Below are 8957 nucleotides of genomic sequence, written 5' to 3'. Positions count from 1 at the left end.
TATACGTGTGGCATTCGTTGTGTAATCTGTCAAAATTTCGATCGCAGCGCGTTCGCAACCTAAAGGTGGACTCTCACTGCATATGGGACACCGGTGCGGCACTGCGGGGTTCGTAGATGACTCAACGAATTTCAGAGATAAAGAATGAATTTTCTTCCATTTTGTGTATTTTGTTGTCTGCTAAGTCATACTAAGTCATTACGCAATATCTAAATTATACAAAATCGCGAAAATAACGAAGCAGTGCCACAGTGAACGAACCCCGGAGTGCCGCAAGCGTGCCCAAGTGTAGTGAGAGTCCACCTTTACGTAGTGCCACACAGAGTTCAAATGTAGTGCTATATAACGTTAACGTTGGCACGCTAGTACTCACTGGGACAGTAGTCCTCGTCGGAGAAGTCCAGACACTCGAAGACTTGGTTACACCTGCGCTCCTTGCCGATGCACCCACCGTTCGCACACTCGAACTCCGTGGCGGGGTCGCACGGCTGGGCCGCCGCCTGTACGGCCAGGCAGGCCAGCGATAGAACTACCCACAGCGGCGTCATGGTTCAACACTGTTCTACTGTGATGTGCTGAAGGACTGACTGACTAACAATGGGCAAAAGTCACATATGAAGTGGTCTCGCCCGGCTTGTTCTTCAAATATTTGTCCTAATTGTCCCAAGGCCAAATTGAGGGCAAAGTGGCTTGTGTGCATGATGATTTGATATCAAACGTATCTTTTGCACCTTTGTTGTGTTTATAACTTACTAACAAAATGCCTATAGATCTAGATAGATATAACGTTATGAATACTATATCCGTTGGTATGCGGTTACTAAACTGATGCGGTTACCGTAAGTAGAGAACACTCACTAAGAAGTGTTCTTTGCTTTAGGTAACTGAATCGTGTTTTTCACCCATTTCATAGGACACGTTATATATTCCATCGATGTTTACCTACGATTGCAAACGTTACTCCCATATTTTTTTAAATGTATTTGGGGGAGCTACTCTGTGTTCCTATTATGTGCAACAACCGTATACAGTCCACTCCTATATAAGTTAACCTTTCCCAGAACGCCTCTTTCCAGTGTCGAAGTCTCTCTCGAACAAAGTCAACGTGGTCATAACCTTGGGTGACCTTGGAAGACCGTTTATGCAATTTACTGAAAAGGACATACAGTTTTTCCCCTTACACAGGGGATTTTTCATCCGATTTTTCCCCGCCAAAATATTGGACTGAATTTTCAATAAGATCAATCATAGAAAGTAATTTTAGAGGCTGACCTCATTGTAAACCTTCTACAACATCACAAGGCGGCGCCATTTTGGATGTCGTCACAATTAGGGTTCCAACATGGCGGTTGTTTTTGCATTTCATGACGTGCCTAGTATTCAGCAAGAACCACGGGAACCAAGTACCAACTATCAGTTATATGTATTGAACACTTGTACAGATCAAAACGAGAATTTCGCAATGAAGACATTGACTTTTAATCGGTAATACAATGCAAATGATGTTAGAATAACGTGTTGATTAGACAATGTATTGAGACAGGATAAATAAACAATCTTCAAATAAATTCTACACACCATTTGATTATGTTCAATGATTTAGTACTTAACCAGCGTAGTATTTTAAAAACAGCGTAGGGTTCGTAGTGTTTGAGTCAACGGAAAAGACCACCAAAACGTGGTCACGTTGGTCAGGTGGTCCTTATGTAGAGCTAGCCGCTTGTACAGGCTTGACTTGCACAGGGTTTGAAGACTACAGGTCTATCATATGTACCGATATTCCTAGCTTCTTTATCTCGATGTTGCTGAGCGGGAGGTGATCAAACAGACACAGAAAGGTCCCACTATCGTTCATTCGTTTGCGATGCCCGCAAAAACGTTATTACTGCTGTTATCACATTTTAATCATCATGTATAATGCATTTTAATCCTAATGATATCTTAAATCACAATGTCTTAAAAAATTGTCCTGTGTAAAATCAACACACTTCAGTCGCATAACCACAAAGCTGATCGCACAGTGAAGCTTGAGGCTAGCCGGAGGGGCAGCTGGACACGCCCTTCCTGACGCAACAGCCGGTTGGCGCCGTGGGACCCCCATTCAGAGCCTCAAACCCGTTCACTGCGTCGCATCTGCAAACACATAACAGATATGTTTAACGCCGGAGTTCAACAACCCCGGAGGTTTCCCAACACATGCACATAGATTCACCTGGACACGCGTACTCACTGGACAAAGTGAAAATCTTGGACTTCTTTGCTATAGGGGTAAAAGAAGCCATCTACATCAGAGCTTTACAACCATCCCTGAACAGAGACGGTGCAGTGGATTGTTCATTCCTTGACAAAAACTGGAGCTGTTCAGTCTGAAATCTGGGTAAGTCAATTTTTGGTGTTGAAAATTACAGTTTAACTCGTTCCAGAGTAGACATGTTGTTGTTGTCCAGCTTGTATCTCGAGCGATTTTACAGATTGCTCAACGAATTTCATCGACGAAGCACAAATTAACCTTTTTATGCTTTATTCATTTCGTTGTCTTTATGTGTGTCTGGCATGATATTCCCATCATAAAGTCAAGAATAGCTTAAATCCAATTTAGGACGCAGCGACGCAGCCAACTTGCCGCATTCTAGTGAGGTACCCGCATTGCGTAGAGTCAATTTTCTGTACTCCGTTTTCTTCTAGATAAGCCTTTCTTCAATAGAAACTTGAACTTTCATTCTTTGCCATCTAGGGATTTATGTACAAGCCGGAAAATAGTCGAATGTTGTCATTATACAATAAATGAGAAGTTGTTACAAACAGTACTTACTCCTCACACTTGTCTCCTGTGTAGCCGTCCTCACAGCCCAAGCACTTCGGCTGGGCTTCCCCGGGCACTTCTACACACATCACCGTCCGACTGGGGAAATAATGGAAAATTATGACTTAAATCTGCTCCTTTTTTTACCACAGAATCAAATCTTATTTATTGCCAGTACCAAGCCAGTGCCAGCTCTGCTTGGTGTAAACTTCCAGCACTGATGCAGTTCATGCTAATATAAATAAAATAAATATAATGATTGCTTTCTCATTTGTTTGTTGCTATTGGTTGGTTGGTATCCTAACGTAATCTTGAGATTTTGTTTCGAAACGCCTTGGAAGAGTATAGGGGCGTCGGTAGATATAGATGTATGTATAGGGGCGAATTCTTTTGATAAAAGGAAAGGAAAGGAAAGAGATGTCGATCCAGTTTTAGCTTACTGAAGAGCTAGTCTTCCACTGGTCGTGACAGAGAGGACAGACGCTATGTACAGTATTTACAGGTTCATTGTGCCGGGGAAATTCCCCTAGCTCTTCTCGACAAGCACAATGAACAGTGGACCACGGCTTAACGTCCTGTCCTAAGGACTGCGACCCTTTCCGGTAGCGTGCATGTCGGGTGAGCGACACAGCCGGAATCGAACTCACGGCTTCTAGTTCCAGAGGCAGGGCCGCTAACCACTGGACTACGCGCGCTACCATGCTATATTAGAAGGGCGTACTCCGTCTGCTCCGAGACATCACACTGTGATGTTGAAAGTGTTGCTTCCTACGTATACTCACACCTTCAAAGCACAGAGCAGTGGTACTTACGGAGGGCAGGGGCACTTCTTGCAGTCGTCAGGAGTCTGTCCCGTCGCCATGCCGTAGTAGCCAGGCTGACAGATCTCACAGTACGCTCCGGTCGTGTGGTGCTGGCAATCCTGTACACACACACACACACGCACACACACTCGCATGAAATAAAATATAGCTGATGTCCACAAAATGCAAAGTCTCGTCCGGAAACGATGTCAAAATCGTTCTGTATCCAAGGAAGTTATAGGGACCTAATTTTTGCAGATCGCTCAACAAATTGTATAAAAAGAAAACGCATCTTTTTACAATTGGTGTGTTTTATTGTCTTTCCAGTCACACTATGTTGCAGAGCGCAGCACGATTGCCGTCCAAAGAGGACTTTAATGATAATGATACATGTATCAGTTAACAGAAGGTGTATTTGGCTGGAAAATAGACGTAAACAGTTCGGACTGACCTTGCACACGCCGTCCGGACAGGTGTCAGAGTGTTTGTTGCAGCGGCACTGAGTGGCTGTTAAGGGGCGACACTATACGTTAAATATTTTACTGAAACACATACTCATCATCATCATCATCGGTCGACGTGATCACACATGTTCGCACATGTTTACACACGACGGGGTTATACCGCCCCTTACGGGGTGACATACCCTTTCGCTGGCTAATTACAAGACGGGGATGCGTCAGGTCTCCCGTCCGGGTGAATGATGTAATTAACTATGTGGCTGATACGAGACAGAGGTTCGTCAGGCCTCCATCCGGGTGATTTGAAGTGAATTACCAACTCCCGACAGAGCAGAAGGATTTGCACCAACACACACCGCACATATTGATATTCATCGAATAGCCACTTACGCAAAATCTGTATGATCTATGTCCTCGTTTCCATATTCAGTTAGCATTGTACGGAATTGATACAATTCGAAACAATCTAATACTAATAATCATTGACTTCACGTGGCCTTGTTTGAGATGTTCTTCTAATATCTCAACGAAAAATTGATGATTTGTTGGCAGATGTATGTATCAATCATATATTATAAAAGCTTTCACTTCTACGAAATGACGATCATACGCAAAAAAAAGTAAATGTTTCAACTGTAAATAAACACTTGTGACTAGAACTAAATGATGACGCTCACGTTTGCAGTCGTTTGGTGTTCCTTTGGAGGCGTCACCGGTGAAGCCAGTCTTACACCTTTCACACATGTTCCCTTCCGTGTTGTCTTTGCAATTCTGAAAAAAAAGACAGATTCCAAATTTCAATTTAAAGAGAGAGAAGCAAGAAAGTTAACTTGGTCGTCTTTTCTATTCACCACTGTACACACCCATTCGGTCTTTTATCTGTGCATACCAATGTACGCACACCACCAGAGAGTAGCACCAAGCAAATTTCAATATTTTAAGGTGGGGTCACACATGTGCATATATTCGAGTCCGTTTGAGCTGCGTATGAAGCTCTTGTCTATACCAGGCTCCACAGGTCGCGGGAAAAATAGTACAGATTAGACAAATAAAAATACATAACATGCCAGATGAGTTAGCTGACTGAGAAGTATGGTTAGCGATCCAGCTAACTCGTCTGACATGTTACCTGTTTACGTTTGTCCAATTTCTATTTTGTTTACAACGACCTGTGGAGCCTGGTGGAGGCAAATACTCCCATGCGCGCCTCATACGGACTTTTTTTTTTTTTTTTTTTTTATTACATGTCACAGAAAGCTGTACAATGTGTAGCTTATATCATATTTCTAAGAATACATTCTGATTTGAAAATTTTCACAATGATTTCTGCATCTTGACATAGTGAATTCGGGGATGACACTGTAGACTTATATTTTACAATGGATAGTTTCGCAACTAGCAGCAGTTCATTGATGTACCGAAACTTGTTTAACATATGAGGGTTGTATCCAAAAATAATGTCATGTACAGTGAGAGATATGGAATAACTAAACAAACTTTCCACATAATCCCATAATGGTTTAACAATTTTACAGTCAAAGAAAAAATGCTCTATATATTCTATAATATCGCAAAAAATACACTTATTATTTTCTACAATTCTCATCTTATGCAACAGTATTTTGGTCGGATAAATATTATGCAAGATCTTCCATTGCAAACTAATAAGTTTGGGTTCTTTAGTGGTCAAGAAGGGAGATTTCCATAGTACATGCCAAGAAATGGAACGAAAATCGTACATAGGAAATCGTTTCTCCCAGAAATTCTGTGAGACTGGGACTGCTTGGTATTGCATGATACAGAAATTCTTAAAGAAGATAGAGTCTAGTAAGCGGATGTCTTTACCACAAAGTTTGATACTAGGAGAATCTTCGTTGTCTAATCGAGAAACACCTTTCCATTGTTTGGGAATTGAATTGATTAAAGCATGATACTGTAGTAATACATGTGCATCATTACCAACAATAGCTTTTACATCATCAAAAGATATAAAGTTACCCTGATCATCCACAATATCATTTACATAAAGAATATGTCGTCTAATCCATTTCTTAAAATAAAGCATGTTGCCCTTGTAACTTATACAAGCATTGTTCCATAACAATTGCCAATTTACTTGATGTACCTCAATATCATTGACATTCTGTACAGGTTTCATTTCATACCAAGTAAGTATGAGTTTACGGTAATAGAGAGGTAAGGGCAACAGTGAATCTTTATATGACACATGGACTGCCGAGCAGTTATGTCTCAATATACAAAGATCAGGTCCTAACTTCTTAAAATAATACAGTTGTATCTTCTTCCATGTAGGAGTAGGAGTTTCACTACCGGATAACAATTTTTTTATCGATCGTAATAAACAACATTTGTGCATTATTCTTATATCTATCATTTTCAATCCTCCCTTTGAATAGTCTTGAACCATCACATTACGCTTTACTCTATCTCTTTTCCAGATAAATCTGTAAAACATCAAATTAACATCCTTTAAGAAGCTATCCGGTGGTATAAGTGCACCAAAACTGTAAGACAGTTGTGAAGCTACAAGGTTTTTGAGCACTGTTATTTTTCCTATAAGACTAAGGTTGCGTGAAGCCCAAGATGATAAAATGTTTTTCATCTTACAGTATTTTTTGCTCCAATTTACTTCTACTTCAGAGGCACAACATGCAGATGAGAAAACAATCCCTAAGCATTTTGCTGTGGTGCACCATTTTAGCCCACTAGCTTGTTCAGAGCAGTGTCTCCAAGGGCCTAGCCACATGGCTACTGTTTTTTCTTTATTCAAAACTAGACCAGAAAAAACGGAAAAATGTCTAATAATATCTAAACTTCTATCAATAGAAATTTTGTCACCAAGTATCAGTTCAGTATCATCTGCATATTGAAAAATTCGAGATTCAACATCGGAGTCGCCAAGCCCAGATAATGTAATACCTTTGATTTCGGAAGACTGGCGGACTTTAAGAGCAAAGAGCTCTGTGGCTAGAATAAACAGAAGAGAAGACAAGGGACATCCTTGACGTACACCTCTTCCCAGATCAAACCATTCAGAGATATGACCACAATGATTGATACAACTACGGGCATTATTAGTGTATACCTTTACCCACTGAACAAAATCTGAACCGAAATTGAACTTTTCAAGAACTTTTATAATGAGGTCTTTGGAAATAGTATCAAAGGCTTTGCTGTAATCTAAGAAGAGAATGGCACCTGGAACATTAGAATCTCTAGTAAAGCAAATTATGTCATCTATGGCTCGTATGTTATTCAAAATACTACGTCCCTTGATATATCCAACTTGGTCTGGTCCAACAATGTGAGAGATAATGTTCTGTAATCTACTTGCTAATATCTTTGCACCTATTTTGTAGTCCGTATTTGTGATTGAGATAGGTCGCCAGTTAGACAGCTGGTCTCTACTTAAATCTTGGTGTTCACCCCCTTTAAAGAGTAAGGATATAACCCCTTTACGTTGAGTGGAAGAAAGCTGGTTCTTCGTGTAGCCCTCATTTAGTGAGTTCAAAACCATAGATCCTATTCTGCTCCAAAAGACTTTATAAAAGTCAGTAGTAAGGCCATCTAGGCCGGGACTGCAATTTGTCATGTTACGTAGAGCAGATGTACATTCCGTCATAGTAAACAACCCTTCACAAGATTTACTTTGCATGTCAGACAACGTCGGAAAATTTACGTCTGTAATAAAGTCATCAAAGCTTTCTATGTCGAAATCGTCGTTTTTACTGTACAGTTTTCTATAGTAATCGACTTGTTGTTCCAATAATTTATTTTGATCTGTTATTATGTGACCGTCAGGTGTTCTGAGGCTTGTAATAACATTGTGTATGGCACGTGACTTCTCAAGTCGAAGAAAGTAGGCTGTGTTTTTTTCTCCTTCCTCAATCCATTTAACTTTTGAGCGGATTTGTGCACCATGCGCCTCGTGAAGGGCTAATGCTTCAAACTCAGCCTTTGTGTCGTGCACCTGTTGCTGTAAAGTTAAATTCTTTGGATCGGAAGCTAATTGTTTTTCCAGCCGTTCTAATTTTTCATCAATTATGTTGTGTTTGGATCGTTTTTCAAGAGCCTTTTGTTTCCCGTAACTAATTGAGAAAGTTTTTATCTTACTCTTACAGATGTCCCATATTAACTGTTTATCTTCGATCACAGAGTCACTAAGGCCTTCTTGGATGTTTCCTATGATTTCATTAACACGATCAACAAACACCTTATCTTTTAGAAATGAATTATTGAATTTCCAATATGAAGGTCCTTTGTCAAACTGTGTTACAGACATATCCAATACAACAGCTCTATGATCACTGCAGGGGAAAGAGATGATTTCACATGCAGTAGTTTTATCAAACAAAAAGTCATTAATCAGGAGATAATCTAGTCTCCTGGCTGTAAAAGGGTTTCTCTTAGACCATGTGTAATCCTTGTCTTCACTATGGAAGACTCTCCAGATGTCAAGTAGTTCAAGGTTGTCTGTCAAATTATTAAAACATTTAACCTCTGCTTTATCATGCTCTTTCCCTGCTACATTGTCGAGATCACGATTGAGTACTGTATTGAAATCACCAGCTAACATAAAATATTCACCGTCACAACAATGTTCTTGCAGTTGAGTTAGAACCTGTTTGTAGAACAGTTTCTTACTCACTACATTGTTAGGAGCATATACATTGAAACAAACAAATTTCTCACCATGGTGTATAAATTTTATACCAATGACCCTCTCAGATATATCTATAAATTCCACATTTTTAATGTTGGAACCTTTATTTAGATATCAAAATAACTTGTCCTTTGCTATGACAGGTACCAGGGTGTGCGTAAAGCATCCCAGGGTGAAGGGCTGACCATAGTAATTAAATCACTTAC

At 40.2% G+C, this 8957-nt stretch overlaps 1 protein-coding gene across 1 annotated transcript; it reads right to left on the bottom strand.

The window, feature by feature from the left end:
- Positions 1-1455: 1455 nt before the first annotated feature.
- LOC118409758 (basement membrane proteoglycan-like) lies at positions 1456-4858 on the bottom strand. Its single transcript, XM_035811043.1, has 5 exons — positions 4745-4858; positions 4058-4113; positions 3616-3725; positions 2813-2902; positions 1456-2133 (listed from the first exon to the last, which is right to left on the bottom strand). The coding sequence occupies exons 1-5, from the start codon at positions 4809-4811 to the stop codon at positions 2034-2036; spliced, it is 423 nt and encodes a 140-aa protein (XP_035666936.1). The 5' UTR covers positions 4812-4858; the 3' UTR covers positions 1456-2033.
- Between the last annotated feature and the right edge of the window lie 4099 nt (positions 4859-8957).

The sequence above is a fragment of the Branchiostoma floridae genome, chromosome 2, assembly GCF_000003815.2.
Source record: "Branchiostoma floridae strain S238N-H82 chromosome 2, Bfl_VNyyK, whole genome shotgun sequence".
NCBI classification, from domain to species: Eukaryota; Metazoa; Chordata; class Leptocardii; order Amphioxiformes; family Branchiostomatidae; genus Branchiostoma; species Branchiostoma floridae.
The sequence above is the reverse complement of the archived record's forward strand: the minus strand, read 5'-3'. Positions and strand labels throughout refer to the sequence as shown.